The sequence below is a fragment of the Sciurus carolinensis genome, chromosome 17 (genome assembly GCF_902686445.1).
Source record: "Sciurus carolinensis chromosome 17, mSciCar1.2, whole genome shotgun sequence".
NCBI lineage: Eukaryota > Metazoa > Chordata > Mammalia > Rodentia > Sciuridae > Sciurus > Sciurus carolinensis.
This window is the reverse complement of record NC_062229.1, coordinates 39,551,751-39,574,344: the sequence shown is the minus strand read 5'-3', so window position 1 is coordinate 39,574,344 and position 22,594 is coordinate 39,551,751. Positions and strand designations below refer to the sequence as shown.

General features: G+C 41.2%; 1 protein-coding gene across 2 annotated transcripts in view; it reads left to right on the top strand.

Annotated features, from left to right (window-relative positions):
* Nucleotides 1–22,594, top strand: part of LOC124969291 (transcriptional activator ptaB-like) — a 190,525-nt gene that overhangs the window by 26,035 nt on the left and 141,896 nt on the right. The window contains exons 1-2 of one of the 2 annotated variants that reach the window (XM_047532173.1): nt 1,739–1,860; nt 2,456–2,682. In XM_047532173.1, the coding sequence (XP_047388129.1) occupies nt 2,459–2,682 (224 nt within the window). In that variant the 5' untranslated portion in view covers nt 1,739–1,860; nt 2,456–2,458. Of the gene's footprint in view, nt 1–1,738; nt 1,861–2,455; nt 2,683–22,594 lie in introns of those variants that run through there. The other variant, XM_047532174.1, reaches the window with a different exon arrangement.

The window sequence follows — 22,594 nt, the reverse complement described above, 5'->3', positions numbered from 1 at the left end:
TAATCTTCATTTAAGCCTTGAAAGAAGTTCACAAACACATTTTGGAAGTAACAAGCATGGAAGAATAATAACTTTACCAGTCAGCTATTCCAGCTCCTGTCTGAACTGACATGTGATTTTTATTTCTACATTGTAGAAGGAAAATCTGTCAAATTCAAAACTTCATTGCACAAAACACCATTGACTTTCATTCTGTCTTCAGAAGGGGCTTCATCCTCTGAATATGGCAGATATCTTTTAGAAAATTTAAGTAAAGATTAATTAAAATGGTAGCTTCTTCCTTCTAAATCAAGATCTCCAGACAAATGCTCAAGGTGAATGCATCCTATCTTAGTCTTTCAATATAACAGACAATGTTTGTTGGGTGCTCAGTATATTCTATGCAATTTGCTAAGCACATTACACAGATAATCTAATTTACCATAATAAAAATCCTGTAAGAATTGATGGTTTATTACCACGTACTGGAGAGGAAATGGAGAGTAAATAACATCTTTAAAAAGGCATACAGCTATTTTCTTGGCTGGTACATTACTATATACAGGGGCATAATGTCATTTACAAGTATAGTGAGTCTCCTATTAAAGCAAACTCATATTTAAGACATTACCAACCCAGAAAATAAATTCGAATCTAATTTTTAGAAATATTGAAAAAAAAAAGATTGGGGGTAATTCACTTTTTCCTTTTCAAAATCATGTTCACTGTTGCATTATTGTAATTGGCTGATTACATTGGCAATTTCTGTCATTCTTGCATGCAGAATCACATTGAGATTGTAGTGGCGGACAGAATTCAATGTGCATCTACTGGGACAGTGGGTCTTGTTATGTAAAAGTTGTGTTTAAGTTAATAAAAAGCAGACAGTGAGCTGAACAATGCAATTTTCCAGTTTCATTAGACAAGTGCTGTTTCACATTATATGCTGAGAGAAAAAGCTACCCTCTGCTAAGAAGTGTATGAAGAGTTCATTTATCTGCTGATCCATTTGGGGGCATTATGGAACTCAAAGCCCAGAACAATGGGTTCTATTTAATATTAAGCAGGTTCTTAATAACTCGCTATTTCTCTCCATAGTTGCTCCAAGGTTCCCCCCCCCCCGGAAGTCTAGTAGAGTTGCTGTAGCAATTTCTATGAAGTTGTAAGCTATTCCCTAGGATCAAGTGCTGTTAAATTTAGAAGTCGTCCCTATCACCTGACGGTGAGCCCTGATTTAAGAATTTCCAAGTCTACCCTTGCCATCTCTCTATATATTTATAGACGCAACTCACTGCCTGCTCCTGGGGTCATCACCGGAGCCTCCTGGAGATGCCCTACTAGCCCAGGTGGACTATACGTAGGAGAAACAGCGCCCAGCTGGCGCCCACCCCGGGACACATTGCAGTAAAAGCCGGGCAGCTATATCTCATTTCTTCCTTCTCCTTTCCCCAACCCTCAGCTGTCGACCTTTATGCCAAACTCCAGCGCGCCACCAGACTCGCGTCCTCTCCATCCCCGTGGGGCCCCACCCCTTCCCAATTTTAAGCCCGGATCCCGGATCCTGGCCAACGCAAGGTTAGGTCGATTTCCTGCCCGGAATTTGCCACTGTTTCCCCCTTTTCTACTCCAGTTCTATAGTGCAGGGCTGTACGGTGCGAAACCGCCGCGGCGGAGCAGATCTAGGAACGGAGCTTCGGGCTACACACACACACATACACACATGCCGGGAAGGGACTGACCCCCGAGGCGCGCTCCGCTACAGAAGAGACGGGTACTAGGGTCAGCGTGGAGGTGGGGGTCGCTGGGGTTCGCGATGGGCTCGCCAGCCACGAGCCCTCCGCATGCTCTTGTCCTAGTCCTCGCCGCTACCACCTCGCACAGGTCGGAAAACCCTCCTTTTCTTGGCCCCTCGGCGTTGGGGAGGGGGCAAGAGTGAGGGTCGGCGCTTGGTCAGCGGGTGGGCATGGTAGCTTTCACTTACACCTGACATTCCCTATTCCTGCCAGTTTCCCCGGGCAAATCCCGGCCATCTGGTTTGTTCTTCCAGCAACTTTGTTCCGAAGGTTGGAAGGGAGGGGAAACGCCGCGGGGCCCCAAGAGACGCTGGAAAGCAGCGAGGATCTGGAGGCCGGGCTGGAGAGCAAGTCCCCGGGCGGCCCCGGGGCTGGGCGCGCGGCTGGGAGGCGCCGCTGCCGCCCGCCGGGATGCGCTCTGCTTAGCGGGACTGCCGGGGGCGCCTGAAGGCCACCGCTCCAAGGACACGCGGCCACTCGCTCCTCGCGCTCTCGGGTCCAGACGCCGCCAGAACCCGAGCCGAGCGGGCGAACGGAGCTGCGGGGAGCGCGGGCGAAGGGTGGCAGGAGGGAGGGCGCGCGGGAGGCGGCCCCTCCTCGGCGAGCCATGCGTGCCACCGGCAGCTGAGAAGCCGCCGAGCGCTGCTGCCAAGTCTCCGCTCCGCTTTTGTCTTGCCCTCCAGTGAATGGGAAGATGGAGATGGATGTTGAGGGAGTTTCTCCGCGCCCGGAGCCCATCCCCCGCTCCCAGGGGGCTGGCGGAGCCTGCCAGGCGCCGCCACAGCCGCCCCAGCCCCAGCCGCAGCAGCAGCAGCAGCTGGCTCAGGATGAACTGCCCGGCGAGAGTGCAGGCGCTGAGGACAGCGACGATCCCGAGACGAGACCCAACGGCGAGAAAGGAGAGAGCAAGGTAGGTCCACAGTGTTGCCGCTGTGACATCTTTTGAACAAAACCAAGGAGCTCTAGTAGTGGCTGTTACTTTAACCCCTCCGCTCCCCCACCCCCTTACCTCGTTTGTGTGGGGGTGGGGGTGGCAGCTGTGGAGAAGGCGTGGGATTCTAGGGAATCCACTGGCGATAGTGACTTTCCGAACTGGAAAGCGTGTGCTGAAGTCTGTCCTGGTTTCGGTGTTCAGTGATGTGTGCAGAGAAAAGTCTTCTGTACATGCGATGTGATGCTTAGGGCAGAGCACGGCACCTCGGGGAGCAGTGTTGAGACCTTTGCTTGCCCTCAGTCTAACAGAGGCTCATTCGGATGATATTGATCTAGGGGAAATATGCCTTTTGGAGCTGCCAAGTGTCTTCTGAGACTCCTTGGAGGGAGGTGACATCAACCTAAAGATGGTAACAATGGGAGCAAAGTTTGGCTCCTTCGCAGAATGGAGAGCGTTGCTCAACCCAGCTCCAAGCTGTGTGTGTTTCTCCACACCTGGCATTCTCTTGCCTAGGAGGGCAGGGACGAAGTGCCTGGCAGCAGATGAACCCTGCAAATCTTTTGCAGCCCTGCTGTGTCATTGTAGACTAGGGGATAGCTGCTACTTACTGTGCAGTAAGGAGTTTTTCAGGTAATTGAATTCCAGTAAGAAATGTTCACATGCCATTTTCTAATGCTGATGTTTCCTTTACTGACAGAAAATTGTAAAGTAGAGGAAATAGCATAGAAAATAATGCCTCAGTAATAGTAGTAGAGCATATTTATTACAGCTTTGTCTCTAGGCAATCCTGTCTCTGTACACACTTGGACTTTAGTTGTGTGTAAGCTAGTGTTTTCCAGTTGTCTGTGTAAAGTGCACTTGTATTTGTTAGTACATTTTGAAAGTAGCTGCTAATATTGGGGAAAAGTTGTTTCAACAGATGAGAATATTGGAACCAAAGCCGAGTCAATCTACTTTTCCTCCTTTGCTCAGTAAGGAAATGTATGGGAAAATAGGTGCTTCTGCTGCTTAGAAGCGCAAATTGTGTCTGGTGAAGTGTTCCTCCTTGGAGATTCCCTTGGTTTCCGTGGGACCTTTCCTAAGATACTAGTAGATTAAACAAATACCTGAAACATGTCGGGAACACATTGAATGTTATGGTTCTATGTTTGGAGACAGCTCACTTAACAAGTTTGGATTTGCAAATGTTCAAAATTGTTTTGCATTTTGAAACTGAGCTAAGAATCGAGATTGTTGTTTATCTACCAAAATCAATATTGTTATTTAAATGGCAGTCTACCAAGGAACTGGAATTTGAGCACACTGTAGACTGGACGGGGTGCCTTACAAATGCATACAAGATTTACATTGTGAGAACTATGATGAATTTTAATATTCTGATATCCTCAGCTTCCCAGTTGCTCTTGATTTCATGAATATTTAATTCTGTCATGACTGCATATTTACTACTTTAAATGACTGCTCAGTTTTTATGAAATAACCATAACAGTGCATCATCTTACCTAATTGAACTTTAAGTCTCTTTTGCAAAATAGGTGTGGAGAATAATTAAAACATAAAGGCGGTGCTGCCTTTTCCATATTGTTGGTTCATATGCCCTGAGCATGAGAAATTCCTGCCATCAGCAAAAATCTGCTTATTTGTTTCTCTTTGCTGCACTATGCAGACTGTCTAATGTTGTATCGGTTGTAAGGAATAAGAACTGGCAATGCACTAGAAATATTACAGCAGGTGAAGAGAGGACTGAAAGCAGGTTGATTACATTTAGTTAATTAGCATGTTCAGATAATTGACTATTCCCGTGATGTGATTTGCTTCATGTTTGTCTGCAATTTCTTCAGATGGAAACAAAATACTACTTTTTTCTCTCCAGGTGTTTGCCTTAAAAAATTGTTGCCTCCTTCTCTTAAGCTAGAAATCATCTGTGTTAACCCTTGCTGGTCTCTGGTACACTCCTATAGGTTCCTAGAGTTTGAGGACGGTTGCTGTTTCAGTTTTCAATAATTGTTTTTGATGGACACTTTGGCCTTAGCAAATCCTGATTTCTCTAGGGGTGTTTGACCAAATTATTCTTCCAAAATATAAATGGAACACAAACTAGAATAAAGTGTACTGTAGTTTGTCCAGGCTGTTTGGGGTGAGGTTGGGATGGTTATCAGAGTTTAAAAACAGTAATGTGCAAACATGTATCAGACAACTGTTTTCTTTTTCATGAGACTAATAAGAATTTTGAAAACTGGATTTAAATCTTCTCCCACATAAGGGTCCTATAAATAGAATGGGAAATAAAGTGATGTGGGAGCTATGGTATTTTTTTTTTTTCCAGATTTTGGCTTGGTGCCATGGTTTATTCTCACGAGGGTACCACAGTTGTCTTATTGGTAAAGAAATCAGAGCTTAGTGCCACATCAGCTTGTCTCCTAAATTGCAGGTTCATGGTCATATGACCTCAACATTTCTGAAATAGGAAGAGGTTAGAAAACTAGATCAGTCAAGGGATTTTTTTTTTTTTACACCAGAGTTTCATGATGTGACTGGTACTTTCTGTCCTACAATAGATATGCTTGATTCCTCTCCGGCAACTGCTCTTCAAAGAAATGTTATAGCAGCTACATATCATATATGCTTTGATTCTGTGAGTTGGAAAGATCCTAAATCAACCATATTTTCCTCTGTACTTTTACATTAAACTTCTATGAAAAAGCAGTCCCCTCTTGTTGCAATGACCTAAAAACATGATAATCACCTTTGGTGACCTAGTGAGATTTTTTTCCTCAGCTATTATTTTAAGACCTTCTTCCTCATATCTGAAAAGAAGTTCTAAACTGGACAAATCTCTTCTAATCGTAGGCATGATGGTTAAAATAGTTGCAAGGAAGAGACTTTCAAACCCTTGGAAGCGTTCTTGATTTGGATTTGATCACCTTCACTTAATTGTCTGCAGATCCCAAATATTCTTTTGTGACTTTTAAAACTCTTCTGCTTTGTACCAAATAACTCTTAGATGGTTGTTCCTGAAACTCTTTGGAGGAATTAAAATAATTTCCTATTTTGAGTACAACTACAGTGTTTGATGCCCTGTTTTCAAGTTACTTGCACAAATGTGTAAATTCTTCCCCTGATCCCAGATGTGTAATAGAAATGATTCTTTCTTGTCTGCTCAGCTTCATCTCATTCATGTTCATTTCTTCTGCACTCCCTATGTTCTCCACCTCTTATCCTCACCTCCACACCTCATTTACCATGTTTTGTATAGAATATATTTATAACCCAGATGTGAATTATCATATTTATGCTCTTTTGTTCAGCTCTTTATAAAAACCTTGGCTTGCAAGACACATTCTTCTGGCTTTTTACTAAAGGGACTCTGTTACCAATGATACTACATTGATGAGAATGACTCAAGATTCCAACGTTAATCTCAGCTCATGGGTAAAGCTGTCTTATCCCATCCATCTTGAGGATGTGCTGAGTATCTTACCTAGCCTGTTCATTTCATTTTTTAAAAGCCTTTGATTTTGAAATAACTTTAGACTTGTGGAATAAAATAAGACAGTTCTGCAAATCCTTTACTCAGCGTCCCCTGTTTCTAGGGGAAATCCTATGTAATCATGGCATGTATTTCACACTGAAGAAATTAACCTTTGTAGGATCTATTAGCTAAATTGTACATTTTCGTTGAGTGAATGTGCAGCATATCAATGTTTTCCATTGTGTTTTTGCATTGTTAAAGACCTTCTTTACAACTGGAAAAACTCCAGGAATGGGTATTGAAGAGTCAAACTTAACTTCATGGTACCTGCCCAAATTCCATCCCCCGCCCCATCGTGGGTAGGAGCAACTTGCAAAGTCCAAGTGTCAAGGTTCTTGAAGCTGTTCCTCCACTGCAGTGAGCGCTGTGGGAGTTAACAGCTTTGGCAAAACTCTTGAGTGCTGTTCACTTGGGGAATGATGGTCTTTTATTTTAACTTGCAAAATATTCCTGCTTTGGGTGAGATGAGATTGTCAGTATGCAGAGGACAGCAAAATCTCAAGTGGCAAGTGAAGGAGAAAAGGCAACTGATAAAATCAAGGTAGTTCACTTAGCTGCCTGACCCCTTGGGTGATTGTTCCTGGCGTGAAGAATAGTGGGAGCCCTTTGTTTTTGCATTGTTAGCCAGGTGGACTGATTTCTGACCCAGAAGCAGAAACTTGCCTATATTAGGCAGGATATTACAGTGATGAAAAAGTACTGAGCATAAAATCAGAAAGACCTGAATTTGATCTGAGCTCTTGACTTCAGACAAGGTCTAACCTTTGCTTTTCCAAACCTCAGTCTTTTCATATGTAAAGTAGAAGTACTTGTAGCATAACCATCTGTGATTATTGTATTGCATGAATGAGATAAACCATAAAAAGTTTGAATCAATGCTTCACAGGTAATGACTACCTAATATTAATAATAACTTGATTATTAATACTATTGGGGTCCAAGTTTCTACAGAGGTAAATATTGTGGGACTCTTAAGTTCCCCTAAAATTTTAAGTTTTATAGAGGGAAAAACAAGAACATGGACCATTTAGCAGCATTTCATTTCTACCATTTTAAGAGAAAGAATATAGAGAATTATGAAATCTATTGCTTATGTACAGAAAGGACAGAGAACTTGATTCTTCATCCTTACCTGTGGCATGAGACTTGCAGAATTAGGAACCTGGATTTTGGAAGGCATGGCTTACTAAACCTGGTCAACTCACTTTCATCCACATCATTTCCACAGACTTGAGAAAATTAGGGCGCCAGATGAGATTTGCCCACAGGCAGACCTGGCCCTTGAAGACCTGTTAGCCATCCAGGTGGCATGAGTGCCTGAGTCAAAATTTCCTACTCTTAAGGAATTCTGATGTGATTATATGAAATATTTGGAATCTGCTTCAGAATTTCAGAATCCTTAGTTTCTTATAAAATGAGATTAGAAGTACATGTTTTTCTTTTGATTTTTGCAATTACCAACAAAGTACTTTTTTTTCCCCCCTCCTCAGTTCACTTCTCTTGTCTGCAACTAAAGAGCCTTAATGGGTACAAATTTGCCACTGATTCCACCCAAGAAACCATAAGAGTGTCGAAAAGCAAGGCTGTGTGCTCTGTTTGTGTCTTCTGCCTATCCTTAGGTTGGAATATAGGGACTTGCCACCAGGGCCTCCTGGTTTTCCTGATGAGAGAAGAGCAGTCTGACAAGTCAGGGTAACTCTTGGCTAACCTGTTACCAGGAGAAGACCTGGGAACATCTTAAGACCCACATGGAAAAACCAGGTTGGTGAGTACCAAACTTGGCTTGACTGTAGAAAGGTGTGCTCTGTCATTTCCAGCCCCACACATCTCCCTGCCCCATGCATCCCCATCCCTTCTCATCCCACTGTACCCGTTTGATTACAGTGTCCTCACTTCTTTATGGACTGACTGAGTCCCTTTTATGGGCACTGTGTCAAACTTGAGGTTGGGCTGAAGCATTTGACAACATTTATCTTCTCTCATGGACTCAGTCTTGCCAGAGTTGAAATCGGCAGCAAGAGAGATCTGTGTTCTTAGAGTAGTAACCTGTCATCTTACTTGTAAACAATAATTTTTAAAAATCACTGGAAATGTAGCAGAGGGCAGCAGGAGTAATGACTGCTAGCATGTCCTTAAAAATGTAGGCCATGTGACATATTTTCTGAGAAAGTATTGACTCCACATTAGAAGCAGCCAAGTGAAATGAGACTGGGACACCCAGACACTGGTCAGTGAGTGGCTTTTTTTCTTGGCTTGCTCCCCAAATAAAGACCTAGGTCACAGTTTGTTCACTGAATCTGGTTGCTGGCCATGTCTTACACATGTTCCCATGTCTCTACATCCATTCTTCTCCCAGGAGGATCCCTTACCCCTGGTTACACATGTTCTTCATACTGTTTTTTCTCTTCAAAATCGGTTGTCACATGTAATTAAAACTTGCCCTTTTTATGTATATAGTTTAATGCATTTTGACAAATGTATATGTGCAACCACCATGAACAGGACATAGTGTTTCCTGCATCCTCAGAGTTCCTTTGTGTTCTTCTGCACATCTCCTTGTTCTTTCCTAGCCTTTTCCAAACTTTCATGTCAATGGAGTCAAATAACATGTAGCCTTTGTGTTTGACATCTTTTGTTTAACAAAAGGTATTTATCATGTATGTATTTTGTCAGGTATATCAGTAGTTGATTCCTTTTTCTTACTGAGCAGTATTTTACTGTGCAGACGTAGCACACATTTTTCTCTTCACCTGGTGATGGTTTGGGTTGTTTACAGAATTTTTGCTTTTATAAAGTTGCTATATGCTGTTTTTGTGGACTTATATTTTGCTAGGTCATAAAATGTGTGCTTAGCTTTATAAGAAACTGCCAGTCTGTTTTCAAAAGTGCTATACTGTTTTGCAGTCCCACAATTGATGAAAATTCCAGTTCTACATCATTGCTTAGATTTGGTAATTGTTGGTATTTTTAGTCATTCTAACAGATGTGGTAATATCTTATTGTGGCTTTAATTTGTATGCCCTTACTATTGTCAAGCATTGTTTCATGTGCCTGTGTGTTATCTGTATGTTTTTGGTGCAAAAAGTGTTCAAATCTTGGGCCTAGTTTGGAATGAAATGGTTGCTTGTATTCTTATTGACACAATCTATTATTTTCATGTAGGTTTTTAGTCTTCAGAACTTTGAAGTTTGAGGACATTATAAAGTGAAGGGACATTTTGAGTTTCTTTTTGGGGGGTGGTTTGTGAACTAACATTTATTGAGTATTTATCATGTGCCAGTCACAAAGCAAGGTAGATTCACATCAGGTGATCTTACTTTATGTTCCACAGTAATCCCGAGAAATACTATTATTAACCCTGAGGTCACACAACTGGTATGTGGCAGTGGAAGGATTTAAATTTAAGTCCACCAGACTCTTATTCCACTTCCTCAGGTGAGACTCCAAGGTCTGTTTTCCACAATTTACTGGTTGGTTTTCCAACTCAGACTGCTTGCACTGCTCTGGGTGCTTTAAAAGCAGCCCTCAGGTGAAATAACACTGCTGGCATTGACATGCAAATCAGAACATTGAGCTTAAGGCAAAAGAGAATGCTCCCAGTTTTATTTCAGTCCTGAAAAAGTCCTATCCACTTTAGAAGGTAGAATACTGAGAATTCTCCAGAGAAGCGGAAGGCTTGAGGTGTTCATTTACATGGTGGTACTCTTCTCTCTCAGCTAAATGATGCTGCTATGGTTACCCAGGGGCTAAGATAGGCTTAACTCCTAGATATTAGACCTCCATTCAGACCTCACTTGTATTCCCATATGCTCTGAAGATCGTGGGCAAACAATGTGAATTTTCTAGTCTGGATTCTTTGATCAGTAATGATGAGGGTAAAAATGAGGTTATAAAGATTAAATTACTGATAGGGCAACCAACTTAACTCAGTTAAAGTATTACAAATCCTTGTTCCCAAGAAATGCTGGATCTTGGATAAATGGGGCAGTTGGTCGCCCTACTTACAGGCTATAAATAAAACAACTAGACCCTTAAAGACACTCCAGGTATGAGAGCTGTCATATTGAAAGTGCTTTGGGACATGTGATCCATGAGTTGGAAAATGACTCATTGTATTTCAGAACTAATGGTCCTGTGAATGATTCTAGGGTCTCCAGATCAATTTAAAAAACAATTTAAAGCAAGGCTCTGGATTTGAATTAGATGAACAACATTACCTTCTTGAAGAAGTTGTCATAGAACATTACAGGCCAAATTCCTAAAGCTTCAACTATGAAGTAGGTGTGCTTAAAGAGCTAAAGCCTCCCTGGCTGGGAGGAAGGTTCTTTGGGCAAAAACGTTCACCACAGAAATCACCTGGATAAATAATCATTTAAAAGTTGTGTAATGGGCACAGTTGGTGATATTGGAAGCAAATGCAGTACTTCCCCATGAGCACTGAGTTGGGAAGATCTTTTCTTGGAAAGAGTGTGGAACCTGGATAGTGTGACTTTGAATCCTGGCTCTGCCTCTTCTCAGCATGAAAACTTGTTGGGCAGATCATATTTTCTTTGAGTTCCTGAATCCTTAAGTGTAAAAATGGGAATAATGTGCTTTTCTAAGAACTATTAAAACTAGGAACTCAAACTAAAGAGTACTTTCATGAGCAAAGCATTTTGTAAACTTCTGCAAACCTGTGTATGTGTACATGTGTATAAATCTCCCCTGGTTCTATAAATGCCTTCTGTTTTTAAAAATAACCCTATTTAAAAAACTGAGTCCCCCCACCAAAAAAAAAAAAAAAAATCATCAGATTAGCATTACTGTTGCAGGATTTTGCACACAGAGCCAGGACACTAGGGCATTCAACAGGAAGCACTGTTTATTTCATGCCAGCATAGACCTGGGAGAGTTACAGCCAAAGACTGAGCCCTGAATGTGGAGAGGCAGTGCATTATATACCTTTTGCAAGCTTTGTCTCCCATATAAGGTAATAGATATTTTGATCGGGTATGCTTATGTAATAGAAATGCAACAAAGTTGTGACAGCATCACACATAACTGAGTTATTAGAGTCAGGACAGATTTACGGCAGAGTTGGCATGCACACTAAATGTGATGCGTTGCCTTTTTCTGGAAGAGCCCCTACCACATTACAGGACTGAGGGTTAGATACTTAAGGTACTCAGTAGCTTGTGGTCCTTCTAGGCAGGATACCCTCAGATGGTATAGGCTGGGTCAGGGATTTGGGGGTGCAGCACTCCTCTGGGGTCATCATTAGCTTGTTCTCCTATCTTGTTTGCTCTTTGGATTAACAGCAAGAGTGAATTTTTTTTTTCCTTTTTGTTCTTGGAGCTTACCATGTCTACCCAGGCCATTCCCTTTGCCAGGGATACTCTTTCTTCCTCTTCTCCCCTGCACTTCCCTTTCACCCACGTAATTACTAATCAGCCTTCAAAATTTAGTTTAACCCGTCAAGAAAGTTTTTTCCTGCCTATACCATAAATCAAGCCTATGCTGATACAGCATTGTACATTGATCATCTTATGTATTTTAACGTAAGCCATAAAGGTAGGGACCAGGTCTGTTGTTTTTATAGCTATTTCTCTGACACTAACAATTCATTACATGTAGTAAGCCTTCAAATATGTTTTTGATGACTAAAACTGGGTTCTAATACTCATTTGGTGATCTTCTACCTAGTGCTTAACATTCTTGTGCAGGATGGTCATGTCCTTATGAATACTATATTCTAGAGAGAGAGATGGATACTAAACAATGAAATATGGTAGACAATAAGGAAACAACTACTTGAATGCTACTTACCTTTTGACTGATGGTAGGCACATATCTAAAACCTCTGCCTAACCCTATTTATATATAAGTATTGATTCAGAGCAGTAAAGAAATAACCATTCTGTTTTCTAGAGTAGCCATCCATCCAATGGCCTTAGAACCTGGCCTCTTCCTCTACTACTTTCTACTTTTTCTAAAGATTTTAAGTTCTCTTTGCCACTGGCATTGGGAAATAGGCCTCAGTGTGTCCCGTATGTTAGATGTTGCTCACTAGTCACAGTATCCTTTTCTAGTGAGTTCAGCTCTGCCTTGGGAGCAGGCATTCACTGACTGTCATTTGCAAGAAGAAACTGCAGTGCCACACTTGTCCTAGGTTTATGGATTTCCTGGTGAGGCTTCTCACATGCCTAGACTAGACAGTTCTCAGCCTCCCCTCCTCAGTTTCTATCTTTATCCATTTTGGTAGTCAACAGACCTGTGCAGGTATTTAAATTTAAATGTAAGTAAAATTAAAGTTAAAAATTTAGTTCCTCATTTGCACTTGCCACACTGCAAATGCTCAGAAGTTCCAAGTCTATGGCTCTCGTTTTGGACAGTATAGAGACTTTTTCTATCATGTAAGAAGTTCACCTGGACAGTAGTGTTATAGACTGTGACTTTACCTCTTCTGTCTTTCCTCAGCCACTTTTCACTGAAATCCCTCTGAGATGTTCTGAAACCAGTCCTTTGACAAGGAGAGAGATTTTGACAACTTCCCTGGGTTTTCTTTAAGTTCTGGGTAAATTACTTACAAATTGTTTTTGAGCTACCAATACTGTTGTGTATAGAGGCTGCTTAGAGCAAGGTCTCATTCAAAAACTTTGGCTAGCAGTGTTGCTATTTTTACGTAGGTGTTCCACTGAATCTTGGTATTTGTCCTTGACCATTACAGAAAACAGTCTCTGGTAAAGTGGTTCTGAGAGATAGGTTTTCTATTATCCAAGTTCAAAGCTTTTATTAATGGATAGTTGAACCACTGTCTGAAGCACCATTGACATCTCCTCTTAGCCATTTACTAATGATTGTCTTCACACTGTGGGGATTACTATGATGGTACTTATTTTCAGAATAGACAGGCAGAGAAATCTTGCCAAGTGCCCAAATATAACATCACAAGGCCTCCATGCTTGTAACAACAATGCTGGGAAAAATTTCCAAATGAAATAATACATAAAAAGAACTCAATTATAAAGTTACATCCTTAAGGTGCCCTTTTCTTATCTCATTCAGTAAAGTCCTAAGTGCAGTATGATTGCTAGTGGTTTCAGGTATGCATGGATACAAAGAAAGAAAAGTCTGAAAACAGAAACTACCTTTTCAGCCCTTTTTGTACTTTTTTATCCAGGAGGGAGAAGAGGGATCTTTTCAAGATTGGAAGAACAACTGGGGAATTAGTTCTGCAAGATCCACATATGGGGCTTGCTGTGTCTTTGTCTAGCACATTACATGACTGTCAGCAGGAAAAAGAGATGGGAAAATGGCCCCAGGGTGGATTTGGTGAATTTCCTCCCTGTTAGCTAGGATGAAAATTTGAATGACACCTTGAAGTGCTCTAAAACTCTTTTATTTACACATCCAGTTAGCTGGGAAGCCCCTAGGCATCACATTCAAAATGTAGCAATGCATGGAAAACTGAGGGTGAGATGTAAGCTCTCTTCCTTCCTGCAGTGGCAGATGATCCAGACCAGGGAGTCAGAATGCAGCTAGTAGGACAGTGGCCAAAGAAGAAAAAGGGATAGAGTTAAGTCAACCGCACAGTGACGTTCTTCTGGTATTTTTATGCACCATTAAAAGAAGTTTTAAAAACATAGCGGTGCAGAAAAAGTTAATATATTTGCAAAATGCTAAAGTTGTAGTCAAGGGAACTGTAATTTCCCATTAGTCATTACTTTCTCATTTCTTTATATTTGAACAAAAGACAGGAAGCTGGAGCTTGTTCCTGTCTTGTCAGGAAGTTTACTTTGCACCCCTGGGTTTTGTGGGTGAAGATGAACTGCCGGTTTCTGTAGTGTCAATAGCTTCAAGCAGCTTGCAATTTAGAAAGGAGCATGTATAAAGAAGCACAAATTGGTGCACGCCTGTAATCCCAGTGACTCGGGAGACTGAGGCAGGAGAATGGCGGGTTCAAAATCAGCCTCAGCAACTTAGCAACTCGGGGAAACCCTATCTATAAATAAAATATGAAAAAAGGGCTGGAGATGTTGCTCAGATGTTGCCCTGGGTTCAATTCCCAGTTTAAAAAAAAAATAAGAAAGATAAAGCACAAGTGAGGGAAAACAGAAATGAAAGGGTTTTTCATCTTTGGGGTCCTTCTTGCCCAAACCATGTGTCTTCACTGCTCAAACATGTGTGCCTTCTCTGTATGTTAAGAGAGTGGCACTCAGCTCAGGTTCATGCCAGCTCAGTCACAGCCCAAATGCTGGGTATTTACTTGACCCCCTTTCCCCTAATGTGACTTCTAGGCAATTTTGAAATTCAAAGAAACCTCGTTATGGCACCGTCCCTCAGTCCTTTGGGGATTTGGTATCTGCAGCAGTGTCAACATGTCAGATGTGGCTTTGCCCATTGTGTATCCCTCTGGTGAAGGAAGGGGAGGTGGACAAAAAAGGAAATCCTTGAGGGAAAAGCAATGTTGAAGACCTAGCATTTCAAAGCTGCTGGGATGTTGGAAAATATATATGAAGTCTTTATTTGGTTGTATCAATTTAATTGTGGCCTAGAGCTGAGATTTGCATCTCTCAGGTTATCCAATCAAGAGACATAGCAACAAAGAAACACCACGTTCTTTGCTCCATTATTTAGTGTCAGGTATGTGACAACTATTTCTGAAAAACTAGAAGTCCTGTACAGGGTTAATTTTATACAAGGTTCACTATGAAGGCCTGAAGTTCTCCAGGCCTAAATGGAGAGCTAGACTTGTCTGCTTAGTGACAGGTTTATAAAACAGTTGGCAGAAGGGGTGCTTGACCTTAGGCTCATACCACTCCCTAAATAACAGCCTGGCTTTCTACGCTTGGACCTTATGTGCTCGATTGAACATTTCTAGATCAAAACATCACATTGTACTCTATAAGTATACACAATGGTTGATTAAAAATTGTTAATGTGCAATATGTAAGCAATAATCTGTCACGTGAATACCTCAGCAGATGTGGGCCTCTATTTTCTGATGAGCTACAAGAGTCTGCCCATCATCACTATTGCAAGAGGGTGGGACTTGGAAACTTGAGGTAAAGAGTGAGTGACTGAGTGTCTAAGGCCTTTGACATGTTAATCAGATTCTGGGAACAAATTCTGGGTTCTATAGCAAAAGATAACAACCTGAAGACTTGCCCAATGGGATTTTCTGATGAAAATATTGGTCTTTGTGAGCATGGCAATGATTAAGCCCTGTGATAGGACATGTAGCCACTTCATTTTGAAAGGGAACAGATCTGGCGTGCAACTGCATGGATAGTTGGTTTGCACAGGTTTGATGAAATAACTTTTGGCAAGCTAAAGGTCTAACTCTCTTCTAGAACTATGTTCTCAACTGGAGGGCATCCAGAAATACCTGCAGACAGTTTTGATTGTTATGACTATTGGCAGGGGGTTTCTGGTCCCTACTGAGTAGAGGCAAGGGTGCTGTTAATGTTCTGTGATACACAGGGCAGCCTCCCACAACAGTGAATCTTCAGTCCTGAAATGTCAATAGTGTGAAGGTTCAGAGATCTTGATCTTGAGAATGTTCTAGATCTTTGAGGTCTTACCTTTTGTTTATATTTCATGGGAATAATATTTTGAGGGGAAATTTTAAAACAGCATGTTTACAGTCTTTCTTTGTTATAGGAAGTTAGAACATCGCATCCAGATCTCATTCTAAGAGACTAATGTGAGGAGACAGTCCTTTACACCAAGAAATCCAAGTATTGCCCTTTCTCCAATAAAACTGATACTCACTGGGACCCTTTCTATTGGCTTAAAGGTAAAAGATTGGAATCGCCTTCTGGAAAAATCAGTCTCAGAGTATAACAGACTTTGTTTCAATGCCAAAATGTACATGATTTGTGTTTCTGAATTAGTTCAAATCCTATAACTGTTAAGAAATTTTGCTATATGCATTTTCTTATTTTGTACAATATGCATTCAATCCATGCTTATGAATTTTCAAGTCAGGGAAAACATTATATCCCAAATAGTTCACATTAAAACAAAAACATTGTAAGGCTAAAACCACTTAGCTTTGTGAAGTATTGGTGAACAGTCAGACATGTGGGTTTAAAAACTGTTGAAAAAGTATTTGCACAGTTCCGGTTGCATTTTTAAATTTTGGTAAGCATAGTTAGGAAATACTTAATGAAGATCTTGACAGTCAGTCTATAAAATGTATTGTTATAATTTTACTGAGCAAAGTTTCAAACTACGAATCAGTGTGATGAGGCCAGGAAGGGGTCTTACATCAGCTCATGTGCTTGAAGTCTAAATCGAGAAGTGGGATAATCTATCACGGGTTGGCAAATTTTTCTGCACAGGATCAGATAGTAAATATCTTAGACTTTGTGGGCCCTATAGCTTTTGTCTCAACTACTCAACTTGGCTGTTGTGCAAAAACAGCCATAGACAACCTTAAACAAGTGAATGTGGTACATTCCAACAATACTGTTTATAAAAAGAGGTGTGGGTCCAATTTCACTCTCACTTCATAGTGTCCACCCCTGCTTTATTTACCCTATCAGCAGTATCATGGGCAAACGCACATTTCCTGTTAGGTTTTTTTTTTTTTTTTTTTTTTTTTTTTTTTTTTTGCAGTGACTATTTGTGGAACCCTAATACTAATATTCCAGTTTGGGAATCATTGCAAGTTGTACTGAAGTGTGAATTTATACACCATCAACAATCTTAGAGAAGATGCCATATCGACAAATTGATTCTATTAAAAAGGGATGCAGTGTACTGGAAGTGATGTAACAGGGTCTGCTGGTTATTAAAATGCCATGTCATTCTTTAATATTTGCAAGATTTTCAGACATATTGAAGAGTCAAGTTGGCTGAAAAATAAAACCATAATCTTCAAAAGAAGACTCCCATGGACTTGAACTGTGCTGCGGTCTGCTGGTCAGAACAGAGCGTGTGTCTGATTTGGCAGTCAGCAGACACTGACTCTGCCCTTGGTAGTATATGATAAGGTATGGCGCTGTCTTCCTCAGCTCTATTCCGGGTCTTCCTGATGGTTTTCAGACATGGGCTTGTATTATTAGGCCTTGTCAGCGTGTCAGCTAATGTGATGTAAGAGCCAAGCAATGGTTGCTGCAAACTGTAAAGGGAGAAATGAGCCCCTGCAAGTTCTCTGCTTTCTGTTCCTCAGTAATCACGCCAGTGTGATCAAACACTGGCACTTCCAACAAGGCAGCCAGTCGCAATGTGGAGGCAATGAGAGATTTTTTTTTTTTTTTTTTTTTTTTTTTTTTTTGTCCCATCCCTTAAGTGCCTTCAGTCAAGAAAGATAAAACTGAAGTAGTCTTGTGTGAGGGTTCTCAATCATGGACTGGGAGAGTGCAGAGTGCTGTATAGCAACGCAAGCATAAAATTGCCCTGAAGTCTTCATTTTATGTGAATTGTGAGGCTCTTAAGAAATAGTCTGATTCCCTGAATGAAATATATGCTACATTCAATTAACCATATTTTCTTCAGTTCTATCAAATACACATGCACATGCATGCACACAATGAAACTTAACTAAATTTGCTCTTAACATGAGCCAGTAACAAGTTCAAAAGTAAAACCTTTGCTGCCTTGTTAAAGTGTCACATGTAGAACTGATGTACAGTTCTCCAGTTTTAGCTGGAAAAAACTGAAGGTAATACTAACTGGATATCTAGCATGATCAATTCCCCTATTTCTAGGAAGCACTAAAAAGAAGTTGAAGATAGGCCTGGGGAGAGAGCTCAGTTGGTAGAGTGCTTGCCTTGCAAGCACAAGACCCTGGGTTCAATCCCCAGCAGCGCAAAAAAAAAAAAAAAAAAAAAAAAGTTAGCCACACATTTTTAGCTTAAAACAAAACTCATGCACGTGTGTCTTCTCTTTCAGGTGCTCTGTCTGTATACTGAAGAAACCAGTGAATTAGTTATCTGTTGCTGCTTAACAAATTACTTCCCAAACTTTAGAGTGGAGAATCTAATAAATACTAGATATTTATTATTTCACACTGTTTCTGTGGGTCAGGAAATGAAACAGCTTGGCTGGTTGTTCTGGATCAGGGTCTTTCATGAAGTTGCTGCCAGATATCTCTTCCAACTACAGTTACCTGAAGAGCTGATTGGACTGGAGGATAGACATTCATTATGGCCTGGTCTTGTGTTGGGCAAGTCTGCGCTGGTAGTTGGTGGAAGACCTGAGCTCCCAGTACCTCATTTTCTCCACAGGGCTTCTTGATATATCCTTTAACATGGTGGCTATTTTCTCCCAGATGGAGTGATTCAAGTGAGAGGGAGATGAATGGTTTTAGGTGGTGATGAATGATGTGGGGAGATGAGTGGTTTTATGACCTTGTCTTGGAAGTCAGTCTGTCATGTTTGCAATACCCTGTGGGTTACACAGGTCAATCCAATTCATTGTGGAAGAGGATAGCTCAGGGGTCTAAATACCAAGACATCAGACTTACTTGGGACCATCTTAGAAAGGGGTTCCTAGAACCTAGTTAGTTGGAAAGATACTTTGAATAAGTAGGTGGTCTTAGGATTCTTTGAATAAGTTTGTCTTCCTAATTTTTACTTGTACAGGGGTAGAAAATTCAGCAAAGGTCCTTTATAATTCTGGCTATTATTAACTTAAACTTTTCATACAGGTAGGGGTGTGAAACTAATTGCATATCTGACCAGTTTATTCTCATTCATATGTATGTGTATATATGTGCATACATACATAACTTTTGCTTTTCATAACACCTGTCAGATACAATGGCTGGGTATGGAGTATGGCTGGGTATGTAATGGAGGTTGCTTGTTAAGTTTTTAAAAATCCTCTTAAAGCATGTCATGTTTATTTAGATTTCCTTTTGTTCTCTTGCTTAGTATCCCAACTGACCTTGTTGACTCAAGTATTTTCTGACCTAACTTTATAGAATCTGTATTGGAGGTAACTTGCTTTGTAGAATAAGAAAAAACAAACAAAAACCCTAAGACGTATGTCTCACATACGATAGGATTTCATTTCTCACTCATTTCATAGTGAATGGCTTTTCTTTGTGTAGCGATTAGGGTCCCAGACTCCTTCCATCTTTCCATTCTGCCATTCTTGATGGCCAAAGTCTTGCTTGTCTCTGGTCTGCAGAAGGGTTGAGGGTGGTGATGGCAACACCACTTGCATTTAGCTGGAGGACTCTGGTCATGCAGCTGTGGCTGGGAAGTATGGTTACTTGTTGTTTTAGTCAGCTTTGTCGCTACTGTGAATAAATGGGTCTGACCAGCACAGTTATAGAGGAGGAAAGGTTTAGTTGAGGGCTCAGGGTTTCAGAGGTCCTCCTCCATAGAAGGCCGGCTCCATTCTTCGGGACTCGAGGTGAGGCAGAACATCATGGCGGAAGAGCATGGCAGAGGGAAGCAGCTTGTCTCATCGGGAAGCAGAGAGAGTCTCCACTCTCCAGATACCAAATATATACCCCATAGCCACGCCCCAGTTTCCACCTCCTCTAGCCACACCCTTCCACTTCAATTAACCCCATCAGGGATCAATTCACTGGTTGGGTTTTGAGAGTCTTAACCCATTTTCCTCTGAACCTTCCTGCATTGTCTCATGTGAGCTTTTGGGGGATACCTCATATCCAAACCACACTTGTGGAGCAATTGCTTCCCTAACACATGTGTGTTCACTAGAGCCTGGACTAGGAAAGATTTTGAGAGAAGGGCAAACAGTTCTCCTGAGATGGCAGATATCAGAACTTGGCCTGCCTAGGAGCAGTCACATTTTGAGAGGACTGGAACTATGTACACTTGAAATTTCGTAGTACTGCTTCCTATTACAAGTAAAATTTCAAATAATGTGATAGCCCATAATAAAAATTGCAGCAACAATCACATAATTTCAAAGTTGGTGGCTAAAGGTAAACTGCAAACTTTTTATACTCTTGGTGCATAGGTGGACAAGGGCACCACTTTGAACTGATGAACATAAATGCCCACCACCCTTTTCAGAAAGGTTCTGGATTAAGGTGTGGTTTTCAGAATTTCAACCCCTTCATAGGAAGCCATCCTTTGTTGACAGTGTCCTTGGATTTATATTTATGTCCCTGCTCCTAGTCACATTCTACTTTGCATCCCTCTGCCACCTCTTTTGTCTCTAGTGTTACCCTGGTTGTCACCCAGGTTGAAGTACTTAAGGGGCCTTGTCATTACTTGGTAATTTTTGTTATCGGCAACCCCACTTTCCCTGCATTTACTAGGGTCAGGCATTGACCTAAGTGTTTGGCTTATCTGTTATCTCATTTATTCCTCACAAAACCTTGGAAGGTAAGCACATCACCCTCACATAGCCATCACACTTACTGGGTCTCTGAGGCTAAGGCACAGTTAGGTGGTGTTGGGATTTAAATATATTCCATCTGGTACAAAGCCTTTACACCTTATTGTGTACATCAACTAAGTGTAACATGGCGGGTGTATTTGACTTTTTGGTCTCACGTCTCCAGGATAAATTAAATCATGTTTCTTGATCCTTAAATCCCACGGTGGAAGTGTCTTCCTGCTCCTTTTAAAATCCCTCCTGGTCCCAAACCTGGCCTTTGCATTTCTGAACAGAGGCCTTTTCTTTCATGTTGTGCCTTTGAAAGCTCATAAGAGCTTTAAACAACCTCCCCCCACCCCATTTCTTAGAACATGGATCTCCTCTGTGAATAAATTTGCAAGCCTCTGGGAGAAAATGGAACACTGGGCAGTAACCACTTTGGCTTTATAGCAGAGAATCCAATCTCCTGTGACAAAGAGTGGCAGGATTGATAATTCTCCTGAAAACAGTTTCGAAAGAATTCATCTATTACTAACTTTAGCAAGACTTCTCGTTCTGTCCCACACGACCGACTCATCGGTAAACTAGTAAATGGATTCAGCTGATACAGATTTTCTCATTTGCTGAACTTGGAACTCATGTTGTCTTTGACAGCTCTCTTCTTGGTCTAGCCTTATTGAATCATTCTTCAAATGTGGTAAAAAGAATAAGATTTCAACCAGAGTTCAGAGTTGGACTCCTGGTTTGGAAACTTCATAGCTGTGTGTGGAGTTTGAGAAATAACTTAATCTTTCAGTGTCTCAGTCTTTAATTCTGTAAATAGTAATGATGGTGCCTAAAGACTAAAAGAAAAAAAATTACCTTTTAAAGTGTAAGGAAACTAATAGTTTTCTTATAGTTACTGCTTTATTAATTCCAAAGTATTAGGAATGTGCAAACAACAAGAAAGCAGTTAACCAACTTGGAATGGAACCACCATTTGACCCAGTTATCCCACTCCTTAGTATATACCCAAAGGACTTAAAAGCATTATACTATAGTGACGTGGCCACATCAATGTTCATAGCAGTCCACTTGCAAATAGCTAAGCTATGGAACCAACCTAGGTGCCCTCCAACAGGACTGGATAAAGAAGATGTAGTACATATACACAATGGAATATTACTCGACCACAAAGAAGAATGGAATTATGGCATTTGCCAGTAAATGGATGGTACTGGAGGCTATCAGGCCAAGTGAAATAGGCCAATCCCCCAAAGCCAAAGACTGAATGTTCTCTCTGATATGTGGATGCTGACTCCCAATAGGTGGGGGAGAGGAAGGAGGAGAAGGTTTACCAGATTTGATTGGAGGGAATGGAAAAGACAGTAGAATGAATCGGATATAACTTTCCTATGATTTATGAAAACATGACCAGTGTAACTCCACATTATGTACCACCACAAGAATGGGAAGTTATACTCCATGTATATATGTCAAGATACATTCTACTATCATGTATAACTAAAAGGAACAAATTTTTAAAAAACCCTGCTAACCCAGGGTTGGTTTTTCTTTTTTAATCACAGAGTAATCCTGAAGATGGGTGGCCACTAATGTTGGTTTGGGAGCTCTATGGCATCGGAGAGATGATCTGATTCTCTTGGGTTTGTCCTCATGGTGGCAAGATGGTTTCTGCAGCTACAGGTGTTATATCCATGTGCAAGGTGATAGAAAAGGGGCAACATCAGCTGTGTCTTTTCGTTATCAGGAAAACAAAGATTCAGTAGAAACTCCCAAGCAATATTGCATTGGTGTTTCGTTGACCAGGTTGTGTCACGAGATCATCCCTTGTTGCAGGAGAGACTAAAAAAGTGACTCTTTGGATTTCCCAGCTTTATCAAAGAAGATGGGTGAGGACCTTATTCCCATCCCATGTGGTGGTAGGGCTGGTGTGGGAATAGGGGTTTAAGAAGTGTAAAAGGGGAATGAGCATGACTTTGTTAAGGCATGGTAGAAAAGTGACGGCACAAGAGTGGGATTGAGGCTCAACTAGAAAGGAGTGTTAAAGATCCCAAAGAATAG